The 15,520-nt window shown below is 37.3% G+C and overlaps 1 protein-coding gene across 2 annotated transcripts in view; it reads right to left on the reverse strand.

The window, feature by feature from the left end:
- Positions 1-9,428: 9,428 nt before the first annotated feature.
- The window catches only part of LOC121312198 (probable G-protein coupled receptor 158), an 80,200-nt gene continuing 74,108 nt past the window's right edge, over positions 9,429-15,520 (reverse strand). The window contains exons 9-12 of one of the 2 annotated variants that reach the window (XM_041244153.1): positions 13,774-13,879; positions 12,618-12,764; positions 12,414-12,497; positions 9,429-11,929 (exon numbers count right to left, since the gene is read on the reverse strand). In XM_041244153.1, the coding sequence (XP_041100087.1) occupies positions 10,061-11,929; positions 12,414-12,497; positions 12,618-12,764; positions 13,774-13,879 (2,206 nt within the window). In that variant the 3' untranslated portion in view covers positions 9,429-10,060. The remainder of the gene's footprint in view (positions 11,930-12,413; positions 12,498-12,617; positions 12,765-13,773; positions 13,880-15,520) is intronic. The other variant, XM_041244155.1, reaches the window with a different exon arrangement.

The raw sequence follows: 15,520 nt of genomic DNA on the forward strand, positions 1-15,520 counted from the left end.
TAGCTGTGACAGTCTTGGGTCAGTTCCTGCTCTCAGTGAGTCTGTCAAAGTCACCACAGGTGTGGGTGACAGTCTTTAAATGCCTGATACCTGCAGAAAACTTCAATCTTGTTAGCTGGGCTCAGATCTCTACATTCTCATTCCCATCATCAGTGGGAAGACTTCAAATAAATCAAGCTGTTTCTATCAAAGAGCAATCCATCTCTGCCGCATACACCTTTAACTCACACCTTGTACAAGGGAGGATGGGTTTTAGGGTCGCTCAATCAGAGCTCATTTGCACCTGCTGTGTGGCACGTCACAAAGAAAGTCCATTCATGACATCACTGGTACCATACTGAGTTTCCAGAATGCTTTATACTCACTTTTGGAATGTTGCTAGCCTATCAGATCGCTGGAATTTTCCAAGATGTATTATTTGACAGCAGATTTAAAATAGTAGGGAAAAATGGCTTGATGTAGAACGTTCATAATTACTCTGAATTCTGTTCACCATCGGCGCCTTTAAATTATTACTAATGCATTCAAATATTCATCTAAATATAAATAATTATCTGCAGAAGAAATATTTGTATATACACACAGAATGAAGTGCATATATTTTAAAAAATAATAATACTGCAAATAAGTTATTATATTTCCATTATATGCTATATATACTTCCATCTCCAGAATCCCACCGTGTATTAGTCACCATGACATTGTCTATGATTAAAGTGCAATACTGCTTCATGGGAATCCAGCGGTCATCATAGAGCTTAAAGAGAGTAAGCTAATAGTCCTCAGAGGATACGAATTTAACTTCCTTGCAGTACCTCAGTATTTGGAATTTGCCATGGCATATTTACTTCACCTTCAACTGTGCCCATACAATTAACAGCCTTATTAATGCTGGGTATGTGAATGGGAAATCGATTTGCTACACTGCAGAAACAACCTGCTGTAAAACAGAAGACATTTCCAAATGCATTCCCTAACGGTACAAAGGGTATTAATAATGTCCGTGGTGCAGAATGTAAATGTTGTAAACTGACACCAAGGAATCTGCATGGAATGTATGCATTTATAGGTATAGGTGAATTACAGGTGAAACATCTCTTTTGCAAAAGCAGCAGAGAACTTTAGTTTGCAGTTTGATGATATGTTGTTTACACGAATCTACCTTTACTGCTGTACAAAGCATGGTAAGTGTTTGGGGCCAAAGTTGCGTAATTCATCGCGTGTCTCTACTGAAAGTCAATATGGCGGCGGTACCACGAAGAAGAAAAAGTGTAATGTTTCAGCAAAACACAGAGCTAAACATTTTCGGATTATCTACATCAGAGATAATATTATGCAAATGTTGCTGTCATTCGACTGATCGTGTACCAGTCAATACCAGATCATATTGCCAGTTGTAAACACGTAGGAAATCAAGAAAGCAAAAACGACGGCAACAAAAAAATGGCAAAGCACTGCATTCTTCTAATATGCTGAAAACTTAGACCCAAGTTACTGCGCTCAAAGTGGGTCTTTCCCGAAATAAGTGCACTACATTAATTGCTTATTTCATTGTTGTTAAGTTTATTTCTTTCCAATGTACGTGCATTTAATAAAGACTGTAATTAGCAATGTTAACACATGACCGTTTCTTAATTGAATTACATTATCTGAAGGAACAAGCTCAAAAGCAATTTTTCTAGCTATTACATGCCTTAAATGCAATGTATCGCTTTACTGTGTAAAGGATGTAGTCACTACACACCGTTTGTTTAAAAAAAGACATTTGGTCAGACACACCTCATGTTAAATTTTGCAAATAGCAAGACAGAATTAGCAAAGAAACAACTGGCAGGATTAATTATGCGTTTACATTAAAATGGGCGCTATTTAAATTACAATCAGGTGACACACAGCAGTGAACCTGTGTAGCAGCGAGTCACTCAAAAGTACGCATTTTTGTCAAAGTGCTTCATATGTTATCTTAGTTATTGTAATGCCAGTACAACGCTAAACGCCATTGGTGGAGTGCTGTAAATAGGATTCCTCTCACGTGACATTGCTGGACTGTTACTAAATTGTTTCGTATGTTTTATAGTTATTGTAATGCCAGCAATAAGCCAAACAGGTCTTTTCAAAACACCGTCATTTGTAGACTGAACTATTAGTGGAAGACGGTACATATGTATGATTCTCTCACAACAGGACGCTGGTTTTCTGAACAGTTGTAATATAATTACGGTTTCCTGCTTATTTTAATGCCAGCAATGAGCCAAATTATGTTTATAAACATAATGACATGTAAGTACTTACTTACTTACAACACGAGTCTGATTTAAAATAAAAAATGACTAAATTAGTACTAAAATAAATACTTATTAATTTACTTATTTTAACTATCAACATTATATTTATGTTCAAATGCCATGTTTAATTCTCAGAAAAAAACTGAATTAGTTATTTTTGAAAAACGGAATTTGCAATTCCCCAGAATGGAAAATCAGTAGCTGTACACAGCTGTGCTGTGACAAACAAATGACCTAATAGAAAAAATACATCAAACTGGACACTGTATGAAAATAAATGCATTCCTTGATTCCAGTCATAAGAAAAATGATTAGCTTTTTAATATTTACGGCCTGTGTTTTTTTAAAAACATACTGAATCATGTTATTATGCAAAATAATAAAATACTGCTTAATTCTTTACAGGTGTACACTATGAAACCTTTAAAAGTTATACTTAGACTAAAAAAAAAACACTTTCTTCATTAAATAATATATTCCACAGAGAAGTACAGTTATGCTTTAGTGAATATAAATTCACGCACTGCTGGGGAAAGATAACAAACTCAAGTCAAGAGCTGGGAGTGGATTCAGACACAGGAAGTAATGATAAGATTTCATTTGGCAATGCTCCAGGCCTTTGCAGATGCACTCAGGAGATGGTAGCATGGCCTGGTTAGAGCTCAGGGCACTGAGGAGCAGATCTTTTGAATCCCAGTCCCTGTGTTATATGCAGGCTCTTTGTTTTCAGGTTTGAATCCCAGCCCCTGTGTTATATGCAGGCTCTTTGTTTTCAGGTTTGAATCCCAGCCCCTGTGTTATATGCAGGCTCTTTGTTTTCAGGTTTGAATCCCAGCCCCTGTGTTATATGCAGGCTCTTTGTTTTCAGGTTTGAATCCCAGCCCCTGTGTTATATGCAGGCTCTTTGTTTTCAGGTTTGAATCCCAGCTCCTGTGTTATATGCAGGCTCTTTGTTTTCAGGTTTGAATCCCAGCCCCTGTGTTATATGCAGGCTCTTTGTTTTCAGGTTTGAATCCCAGCCCCTGTGTTATATGCAGGCTCTTTGTTTTCAGTTTTTATTTTTTGGTCACATGCTGTCCTTTTAACACTAGAACTACGGGTTATAAACATATTTAGAAGTAACATGAGCGGTCAGTATGACAGCTGTATTAAAAACAGCTTAAATATTATATTGAAAGGATAAACAGTTGGATATAAGCCATAGTTTTATCCAGACCCATCATATAAAACATCTGCACAACCGAAACATAAATGAACATTTGAACAGAAATGGGTTTATATACAGACATATTATATAAAGCACAACTGCAAAAAAAAAGGCTTTTTTTTTAAAACAAACATTTGGGGAAAAAAAGTATCATTTTTATATGAAACTGTACAACCAAAACAATGTAAAAAAGAAAATAAATGGGTTTGTATACAACATAACAAAGCGCACATACGCAACCAAAACTATGTAAATAAAAAACAAACATTTGAACATAAATGGGTCAGTTGCAGCATACCACATTTAGTCCACTTGATGTGTCTAACTAGTGGATTGAGCAGGTTTAGTCTGCTTGCTTGAACTAAAGTTAGTACACATTCTAATCTCGATTGCAGCGTACCAGAAGTGAATCACCACAGGTAAATCATCATCTGCTAAATTAAACTAAACAAGATGCTGATTGCAGCATAGCAAATCAGATTCATGATGATCCTGATTGTAGCAGTGTAGCAAATCAGATTCACGATGATTCTGATTGTAGCAGTGTAGCAAATCAGATTCACGATGATCCTGATTGCAGCATCGTACCAAATCAGGTTCATGATGATCCTGATTGCAGCATCATACCAAATCAGATTCATGATGATCCTGATTGCAGCATCGTACCAAATCAGATTCCTGATAATCCTGTTCAAGTGGATTAACTGAGCACTGTGAAGACTAACATAGTACGCTTGCTTGTCCTAAGCATTTACTGCTTCAGATTGTTTGCAGAGACAGCTGCATTTTTTCTCTGAAATGACAAGTACATCTGAAAACTTTATTCTGTACTGTTTTTAAGTCTGTCACGTTCGGGCAGTCAGATCCGTGAGAATAAAGACTTGTGCAATATATATAGGCCCAACATTTGAAATAAATAACTTTTGATACCGTTTTCAGTTTAATGCAATACAATTTCAGTTAATATGCTTTAACTATAAGCAGCTAATGGTCCATTATCGTGCAATTAAACATTTCTGTGCTATGCAGCAGTGTCGGTAGCTTAAATACAAGTACGGTATAATCCGACAGTTTGAAATCTGCACAAAAAATAAATGGTATTTATCTTAAATATGTTTGATGTAATAAAAAAACATCTTTCTTTTTGTACAGGGATCCCTTTATATATTTATCTGACACTGAATTCTGCATATCATATTAGTAAAGAAGGGTTTATACAGCTATAATTTTAGGATTGAGATAAAAAACAAATTAACATAATTTAGATATTTTATTCAACATCAAGTAGTCAAAGAAACTACAAAATGATATCGCAGAAGTCAACAAGAGTGGTATAGTGTTTCATGTTAGATTTCGAAATGGCACATTTTTCAATTTGTCAGTTTTTTGTTAAGTATATGGAAAACTACAAAGTGGTATGTAATTTCGTATGTTAACGGCACATTATTTAACAGGTTTCATTCAACTTTATGAAGCAAAATGGGTTAATTCTATAGACGATGCAAAACTTTGGCCGTAGCTGTAGGTTAGTCCACTCTTTTATGACTAACATGTTCCACTTGTTCCGATCACTTAAACCAATTACCGGGATTTGCCCTCGTTATCTTCTTGCCTGTGCATTCCTGGTAAAGAATAAAAGAGTTGATGGCAGCGAGATCCAATACATGGTAAAGCACATGACCAGGCCACCTGCGAGACCCAGCTTTCATGGGGTATTTCCCTACCATCTAGTCTAAAATGTCAACCCCACACTTTGTTTTATTGTAAAACTCCACTGTCTCCGTTTTTTTTTCCACCAGTCTTTTCATTAGCCTTTTGTAGACGCTACACAAGGCTGATTGAATTACAATAGACACCTTAGATTATAAGAAGCCGTTCATGTAAGGGCTGAAGAGTGATCTATTTTATTATTTGTATTTATCAGTCAGGGCTGTACCGGCAATGTATTAAACTGTGATTAGAATACTGAATTGTATAATCAAAATCTCCATCCTACCATTCTTAGGTAAGGTTCTAGGGAGAGTTGTTGCAATTCAATTTGAAAAATTTCTAACTCTTAATGGTATATTCGAGACAGCCCTTGGCAGAGCTGTGAACAATCTGTTGATAAGCTCTGACTCGGGCTTTCCATCAGTATTAATTCTTCTAGATCTAAGTGCTGCCTTTGATACTGTAGATCGTTCCATCCTACTGAATCGTCTTGAAAGCACAGGGGGACTGTCTGGCCTTGTCTTATCGTGGCTCAAATCTTATCTTTCTTATAGGTTTTAGTTTGTCTCTATCGGGGAGTTAAAATCAGCATTATCGGAAGTTTTCTGTGGTGTTCCACAGGGCTCCATACTAGGTCCCTTGTTGTTTTCATTATATATGTTACCATTATGTGACATTATCTGCAGGCACGGAGTGAACTTCCATTGCTATGCTGATGATACCCAGCTATATTTGTCCCTAAACCCTGGAATTTCTTCTGCCTGGGTGTTATTAGCTAATTGCCTTACAGACATCAAGCATTGGATGTGTCAGAATTTTCAAATGTGCTTGATATCCCCATCCAGAATCTTTCCGTCTCAACCACAGCCAGTTCTTCACTGTGTGACGCAACTCTTGGCCGCTGAACCCGACATCTTTGAGAAACCGGGTTATAGAGCTTGCCACAAATCCTCAACAACCCACCTCTACTGGATAAACTCGGACTCTCCATCTTCGCTGTTCCGCATCAGCAGCTGGTTGAGCATACCAAAGTTTCTTCCTCTCATACGCCTCATCCATCCTTCTATGGCACTGTTAACTCTACCAGATGAACAAGGCGTGCTGATCCAGACCACAAGACAATGTCTGGTCAAAGGTTAGGCAATCTCTGGTGGAAAAATAAGCTGTTGACCTTATCTTGGTGGATTTTAAAATTGCTGCTTTTGTGTTGTGTATACTGTTATTTAAATGGTCTGACTGTGGCAGTTGTATGTGTGACATGCTATACAAATGTATTGTGGTTTGTTCTTTTTTTCTGCTATGTACTGTACAGTGCTTTGCGATACTTTTGTATAACAATCGCTATATAAACGCAACAAATAAATAAGTAAAATGCAATTCTTTTCTATGTAGCGGTCCATTTGACCGGTCTGGTAGTTCTAGGTATAATGGTATTATATCTCCCCTTTTTGCAATCCCGCGTCTCATACTTTGTCAGGATAATTAATACATATATTTAGGAAAAGTTATAAATGCACATCCTTGTATCTGCCAGACAGGTGAGTAAATGAAATTTAAAACTTTGACCGCCTTGGTAGTTCTACTGTTAAACTTATATTGAGCCTACTCTGTTTCTTAATTAAACTCTTGGAAAAGTGTTGATTGTGAAATTCACTTTTGTTTTAACTTGATTCTGTTTCATTGATAATGTAAAAAAAAAAGGCAGCTCCATATTTAATTCCAACCGAACACAAAAAGCAAGTTCAGTTAAATGGCTTTTTCCGGATTTAAAATCTTAATGACTCGTTGCATAAATGTTGCAAACCTGTCTGGGAAATAAGAGTTTCCTCTTAATTACGATTTATCTAAATCCATTTAAGTTCATTCTCTGTTTGCGGTTTGAATTAAAAATAAGGAGCTGCCTTTTTTCACATTATCAGTGAAACAGAATCCTAGTCTCAGTCAAGTTAAGGGAGAAAAAGTTAAAGTCAACGTGTTTCACAAAACTTTTCCAAGAGTTTAATAAAACAGTTGGCTCAAACAAAGGGGCATCACGTGATCAAAAATAAAAAGCAGAAATGAAGAGTCCTAGTTATATATGAAGTTGACTCACCATGCCCCTTATGAAATGATCATTTGAATCACCAGCATTTTTCCTCATGTGAAATGCTTTCAGTCAGTACTCAGTGACATATAGAAACAACAGGCACTTGTGTGTGAAAATGTTAGAAAACGTTTTGCTTTAATTAAGGATCTTAAACAACTTCTAAAACACCTCGTGCATTTTACCATTTATGGCAACGTGTCGCTTTTCTCTTACTGTTTTAAATTAATTGCATGTGTGGCCTATTAAAGTCATCAATTAAATTAGGCAGTCATTAATGTTCCTATTTTGAAAATGTGCCAAGATTTTCAGTACAGTGATTTGATTTTATATGCACAACAAGTCAAAACCACAGTAGCAATGGGGTATTCTAATAAATTAGCACCCTAATTTACTTTTTTTCCATGAAAATGTAAACCCATGTGCCCAAGTCTTCACCACAATAATTTTTTGTGCATACATTTTTAGAGAATAACAACGTATTCAGTTTTATATAAATGTTTATTGCAGAGAAGATATTTTATTTACATGCTGTCACAACACAATATAAATCTACCAAATAGGTCAGGTGGATGCCATAGCTCGTCACAGAGGATTATTATAACAAGCACAGAATACAGTGGGTAAGGTACAGTTTCACTCACTATACAATCCATAACAGTCCAATAGCTAAAAGTTATTTAGGGCAGTGAAATGTCAGTCCTACCGATTCTTGTTTTCATGCAGAAGCCACTGAAGCAATAAGACGATACAGCATGATTTTGTAAAAATTCCATAAAGTCTAATATTAGGAAACCTTTTTTGTTTTTTTTTCTTTGTTCCAAATATATTTATTCCTATGGTCAACTAAAATGCAAAAAAATAGCCAAATAAAATCCTAAAAAAGCAAGGCAAAAATAAACTTAAATAGAACAGTTAGCACATTCAATTTGAACAAGTTATTACTAGTAAATTAGCTGACTAAAATTTCTACCAACTGGACTTTTTCAAACCTGGCTGATTATTATTATTTTTTTTTTAATTATACCCAGCAAACCTGGCATTGAATGGCTCTGACACAGCACATGGTTAAATAGGACATTTGAAGGAGTAATCATTAAGCTAAGCATTCTGTTTATTACACAGATAAATGACATAACAAGCATAACTGATTTATAAAGGTGACAGGTTGATAACACTGGACACTGAAGTACTGCAAGCAGGTGTAGTAGTATATTCTAGCCAAGTTTCCCACACAGCCCCAACAATGTACTTCAACCTCCATTCTATACACATTTTATTGCAGATAACTGGTACAAGTATGATACTATATTCAAAGCAAAGTGAAAGCATGGTTAAGCATGTGGAATCACTGGGAACTATAAAGAAAACATTTAAGTATGGTGATGCACAGTAAGTATTATCTTTTAAAACAATGTTGTGTGGGCTGAATGGTAGTTCATTCTTCATGCTTACACAATGCTTTCCCTTTGAGGAAATTTGAACAAAATAATTGTTTATTACTGATTGTGATAGTGTTTTTAGCAGAGTGTACACATGTCTGTTCAGAACCGGAGAATGCAGTTTCACATAGGACTCCAGCTTGCATTCGAGTCTTGGCTGGTACTGAACTTGTAACCCAGAGATAAATGGCTTTTCATGTACTGTACAGCCATAAAAACAACTAAAGACTTAAACATGACATTGAAGTCCAATAGAATGATATCCACAAGGGTTACATCTGATTTAGTTACTTTTTATAGCACACTGTCCACACACTGTTGACCATAATTGCACCAAGTTGCATGGCATTCTTTTGTAAAGAAATAAGAATCTGTAAAGTTCTGTTTGATTATATTTCTAGCACTTTGGATAATATCAATGCTCGAACTATGACACGCCTACATAAATATACTATGCTTAAGCCTTAATAGTTTTAAAGAAATGTAATATTTGCTTTTCTTATAATACAAACGTACAGACATAACTGATTGAATTAGCCTTACTTACCTAAAACACATATAAACAAATCATTTATCTAGGGCTAGTGTCCCTCCTGGTTTTTGTTCCAACTGTACTCTAATTGCTTAATTGGACCAATTAAGCTTCTAATACGTACTTGGCTTGGCTTAATTGGTCTAATTAAGTAATTTAGGGTACAGTTGGAACAAAAACCAGGGATAACACCAGCCCTCCAGGACCAGGATTGGAGACCCTTGCTTTAAACTGATTCTTGGTAGGACCACTGAATGCAAAATATAAAGCAAGTGTATGCATACCTCTGGTGGGAAAATAAAAGCATATAAATTCACTCTATAAAAAACCCTGAATAATATTCAATACTAAACTATAATTTTGAAGGATGTATGCTGGGATTTGTAAACACTAGACAGAACAGAAGATCCACCATATAAACTTCAACAAATAAAATAGCAATGGAAAAGAATTTGTGGCATCAGTGGCCATGTGCACACTTATTAAATGTGAATGAAACTGAAAGTACTGTACAGTCAAAACGGGTATTTTATGTTGCAGTAAAAGTGCCGTACGGTTGCATAATTTGAAATATTAGAATATTGTCATCAGCAAAAATTCACAAAATACTCTGTATCAATCTGGAATGCTTTATATCAGACGTGACAGTTTGTTAAAAGGAAAAGAAACTAATGATATTTGGAGGAAAAAGGCAACCTGGGTAAAACCTCCCTTTTGTTTTTTTGGATTTATGAGGTTCATCGTGTGAAAAAAAAAAAAGAAAAGCTCCATGAGCAATGAATATGCTGAATTGAAAACATGTCATGCATTATTCCCAGTTGTTTGGTCATCAAAGTCCCATGGACAAACCTCATCCAATCTGGTTTGACCAGCTGCTCCCCCTTTGGAATTTGGATTGAGTTTTTCTACACAAGTATTTCTGTCAAGTTTAGTATCAGGAATGCCCTCGAATTCCCAGGGGCAAATAGCAGCTTGTTTGCTCTTGGCTGCACTCAGCTCATTCAATGTGCTTTTTCTTTCCTGTGTTGAAGTATCCAGGCTGCTTTCAGTTTCCCAGGGACACACTTCTGCCAGTTTTGATTGGCTGACAGGTTTCTGCGTACCTTTTGTAAACGCAGCCTTCTCTCTGCTCTTGGCTTTACCCTTTTCATCATCCCTGTCTCGTCCCCTTTCCTTATCTTTTGAAATTGAGAACAGTCCTTTCTTCTTCTGAGTTGTGTCTTTTGTTTTCAAAAAGGCAATTGGGACAGCAGTCGTGTCAGAATTAGGTGACAATTCAGGGTCATAATCCCATGGGCAGACTTCTACCTTTTTGGGTGTAGTCAGCTGTGTGCTGCTGTTAGATTTTGAGGCGTCTGACAGAAGTTCCTTGCCTTGAACATCAACTGGGAATGCATTCTTTTTCTGCCCGCCGTGCTTGATCTTGTCTGGCTCTGTTTGCCTAGCTTCAACGCCTCTGGCTACCGTCTCTTCAAACTCCCAAGGGCAAATCTCAGCCTTCTGAGCTTTACTAGAGTGCTCGCCTTTAGAAAGAGGCGGCACAGACTGATGGTTTGCCAGTGGTTTAGACCCCTCTGTCAAGTCCTGGGGCTCCTCAAAGTCCCAAGGGCGTATTTCTGACTTGTCAAGGTTCTTCTGAATTGACTGTTTAATTTGTGAAGACAAATTCTCTGTAGCTATCTGCTTGTTCTGTGATTTACCTTTTGCGTGGGACCCATGGGCTGATGTGGATTCTGTCGAAGCAATGGATACGTGCTTCTGGACCTTATTTTCTGGTGGAGTGGGAGGAAGGTCCTGAACCTCCCATGGGCAAACCTCGGCCACATCAAACTGATCTTTGGATCCTGTCTTCCCTGGATCAGGGCTGAGAGAAGGCTGACTGCTACTCCCCTGGGGCTTCATGATTCCTTGTTTATTGGACTTTTTAGCCTCCTCCGCTTGGCTGGCAACATTTTTCTGCTGGTAGTCACTCTTCTCAGAGTGAGGCTTGTTGGACTCTCTCCCCTTCTGCTGACTCTTCTGCTGTCTGCTGTTTTCCTCAAGGCTTGGGGCTTTGCCTGTGAGCCCCAGGGTTCTCTCCTTGGCACTGGCAATAACACTGAGGGATTTCTGCAACATGGATGTTCTGGGGTGCAAAGGTTTCTTATCTGCAGTCAAATTGTGTGCACTGGCAGATTTGCAAACTAATGGAAGAGAGTCAGTGGATTCAGCCTCAGTAGTCTCTGTGGACTTTTTCTCGTGTTTCCCCTTGCCCATTAAGGTATCCAAGAGGGAACTCTCTGTGGTAGCAACTTCCATCTTCTCTGTGGCGGGGCTGCTGGAGTCCTCGCTTTGGTCCCTTACATGATCATAGCTGCTGTGTGACTTCTTGATGGAGAAGGCTTTGCTTTTCAAAGACTCCTCTTTGCTTTTTGTGCTGGAGTGCGCAGGGTCAAAGGGGTTTCTCCTCAAAGTGCTGATGCTGTTTCTGGCACTAGTATGATCCCCCAATTCCTTGTCTTCCCGGCTGCACTGTCTGCTTACAGTCTCTGGAATCTCAGTAATGCGCCTCATTATGGTGCGGCCAAGCCCCTTCTTTGAGCTCCTTTTCTTCTGCAAGTGTGGATTGTTGGCGACCATCTTCTTCCTCTTATAGATTTCAAGCTGAGAATAAAGTTTCTTCAGTTCTTCCTGTGCAGTTAAAAACAACAAACAGTAATTGTTCCATCTTTAAAAACAGCGGATCTAATTTAAAAACATCACAACTCATAAGGCACATATGGCATGCAGCAGTGTACAGGAACATTAAAAAAAAACATGCAGTTACTGACATCATTAAAAAATAATTTGCATGCTTCTTTACACAAATAACAGACAAGACTGGCTCTTCATAACAGTTTAGATAATGAAACACATCATGTTGTATTGTTAATCCTCATAATTAAGGGATATTTTTAAAAGAGTATAATTCAATAAAATGACTGCTATTGTAGACCGTTTAATGACATGGTACATTATGGCAGTTCAAGGGAAATAACTGACTAATAATCTGGCATCTCAAGCCATGAAGATCTTGTCAGTGTTGATAAATAAATTTTGCCTCAGGTGATTCATCTATCTTGGCTACGGTGAGAGACATGTTTCAGCACTAAAAAACAACACAACCTCTGCTCACATTGGTACGTTTTTCCAAAAGACTGTCGCATGACCTTACGCCACAGCCATTACTAGAACTGAGCTGGCCCATTTCGTCTGGCGTCTGCAATAAAAACCAAACTGGCATTGCCCAGTGTTTTTTTTTTTTTTTTTTTTTTTTTAACTAGAAATCAAATTTAAAATAATAATAAAAAAAATCTTCAGAAGAGTTTTGCTTGTTTACCCGGATGTCATCTGGATCCAGGCTGTGCTCACTCCAAGCTGAAGCGATGCTGCTGTTCAGATAAGACCCTGACCTGCCTAAATCAAGGTCATCCTCATAGGCTTCAGCAGCAGTGTCGTCTCTCGGGTTAGTCCTTGCTAGCAGGAACTGGATAAGGGGCACATAACACAAAACAACCCCTTTCACTTTAACTTGTACTGCACCTTTAGGCTGCCATACACCAAAAATACAAGAAGGCCTTCATGCCTACAAAGATGTGTTACATGACATGGTACACTATGGCAAAAACAGCAGAGTCTCTTAGAGCTTGATGTTTATGTATACTAGTGATGAGACAAGGATAGCGAGATACTGTATCTGGGACCATAATTCCTTAAGAGGTGAAGAGGAACACCTTAAATCTACCATGTACTTGACTGGCAGCTAGTGTTGTCTAGCCAAAAATGGAATTCAGTCTGCCTGCTGCTAGTCAGGGCCCTGCTGCATTTGATAACAGCTGTAATCTTCGTTTACGGTTTTTATTTTTGATCACGTGACGTCCCTTTTTTTTGTGCGGACTCCGTTTTATTAAAGATTGTGAAACAAGTTCACTAGCTTATTCTCCCATAACTTGATTTAAACAACGATTCTGTCTGATTGATAATGTAAAATAAAAAGGCAGCTCCTTATTTTTAATTCAAACCGAACGCAAACAGAGAAAGAAGCTAAATTGATTTAATTAAATCGTAATTAAGAGGAAACTATTACTTGCAAAACAGGTTCTATGATTTTTGCAATGAGTCATTAGATTTTAAATCCGGGAAAAGCTATTTAACTGATCTCACTTTTTAATTAAAAATAAGGAGCTGCCTTTTTTTCATATTATCGATGAAACAGAATCATCATCTCAATCAAGTTACTGGAGAAAAAACAAAAGTGATCTTGTTTCACAATCAAAGCTTTTCCACAAGTTTAATTAAGAAACGGAGTCGCCTCAATATAACTTTAAAGGGACGCCACGTGACCAAAAATTTTAATAAAAAAACAGAGAGTCCTATGTATGGCTTACTGTTTTTTTTTTTGTTTTTTTTTATGCCCATAAAATATATTATACTGTACATTTTGTAACTGTTGTTCGACATATTGGTGTCGAAAGAAAAGTAGAAAAAAAGAGTACCTTTGGTATTAGCAGCAACCCCATGGAAGCAGTCACTGTCAAGTGTGTGTGAGCAAAGAAGAGCATAAGCATCCAGTCTGGATGAAGTGTAGAGGCTACAGTGAACCTAGAAGAAACAGAAATCACTTCAGCACACTGACAGTTACTCAACCTGCAGGCTCCAGACACACACTCTTTCTCTGTTCTGATTGGACGACAGCAAACACGTGTTGTATAATAGAACATTCTGTTCATTCTAATGATATTCTAAAGTGTACTAAATGCTGTGAGAATGTAATAACTCACAACAAGGGGTTTCAAAAGGGTCCAATATCCGCACGAGGTGAAGCCAAGTGTTGTTAAACAGCCAAGGTCTGTGGAACACCTTTGAGTGTGTTATTGCACTTAGAAAATAGCACCCCCACTTAACCCCACTCCTTTCAAAGTGAGGCAAAGTTCCATACTGTGCTGGTATGGTGACATATCTGCACAGTTTGGAACATGTGTTAGCCAATGAGATTGCTCCATCTATTCTTGCCATTTTATAACACACAGTATAAAACATTATATCCGCAGAACTGAATGTATGTGATTTATTCATGACATTTTTAATATTGAAATTCAAGCTTGCAGATAATGGGACAGTGACATCATAACACTACTGTATTGTGATATCCAAATGACCTACAGCTATGGCCAAAATTTTGCATCACCCTATAGAATGAACACATTTTGCTTTATAAAGTCGAATGAAACCTGCTGAATAATGTTCTGTTAAGTTTTCCATATACTTAATGAAAAAGTGACAACAATGGCCTAGCATTTCGAAATCTAACATGAAATACTGAACTACTTTTATGGCTTCTGGTAGACTTTCACAATATCATTCTGTAGTTTCTTTGATTACATGATGTTAAATACAATATCTAAATTATGTTCATATAGTTTTTTTTTTTTTTTAAATTATGTCTCAATCCTAAAATTCCAGGTAATGCAAAACTTTTGACCATAGCTGTATATTAGTGATTTACACAAATTGCTGTATTATGCATTTACTAGCATACTAATGCTTTATGGATACAGCCCCATATGTAACATGAATATGTTCATGGCACATGACCAACTCCTTCCTTTGTGTCCCAGTTTGTTTATTTATTTTTTGTAACATTAACAGCAATGGTACTGCAGTTCACATGAACCTATTCGTGTACATTGTGCGAGAGAACATGTTTTACTTAGTAAATGTGCTTTTCAGTGTAGAAGGCTAACCATGGGATCACAAGACATCTGTAACTATATCTGTGCTAGAAGATGGGTTACAGATTGGGCCAGCCTGGGAAGAGGCAGCATGATTTCATCCTAATTCAATATTATGGTGCTAAATAACAGCTCTGTGACCCTTTTATGAAATCTGAAAGTCGTTTAGCCCACAGATGAAGTGGAATGGGTGACAATGTCATATTAAGCATCACTACCAGGAAACACTGCCGGTTCTTGACAGAGACAGGGGAAGGGTTCAGGCTACATTGTTTCTGTGTTTCCAGATTTGGAAATGTGGACATTAACCTCAGTTGTCAGAACCTTTGAATTGATGGGAACCCACACAGTTTTTATTCAGGTTATTATTAGTTTTATTTGTGTTCATGGTGTACTGTTATTCTCCATGGAATAGAATGTGGAGCCTATTCTAATCCCATTGATACCACAGTAAATAGATTATACAGTACTGACTGAAGTAACTTCAGGAGTGAGTAGTTTTTTTTTGGTT

This window comes from Polyodon spathula, chromosome 3, assembly GCF_017654505.1.
Source record: "Polyodon spathula isolate WHYD16114869_AA chromosome 3, ASM1765450v1, whole genome shotgun sequence".
NCBI classification, from domain to species: Eukaryota; Metazoa; Chordata; class Actinopteri; order Acipenseriformes; family Polyodontidae; genus Polyodon; species Polyodon spathula.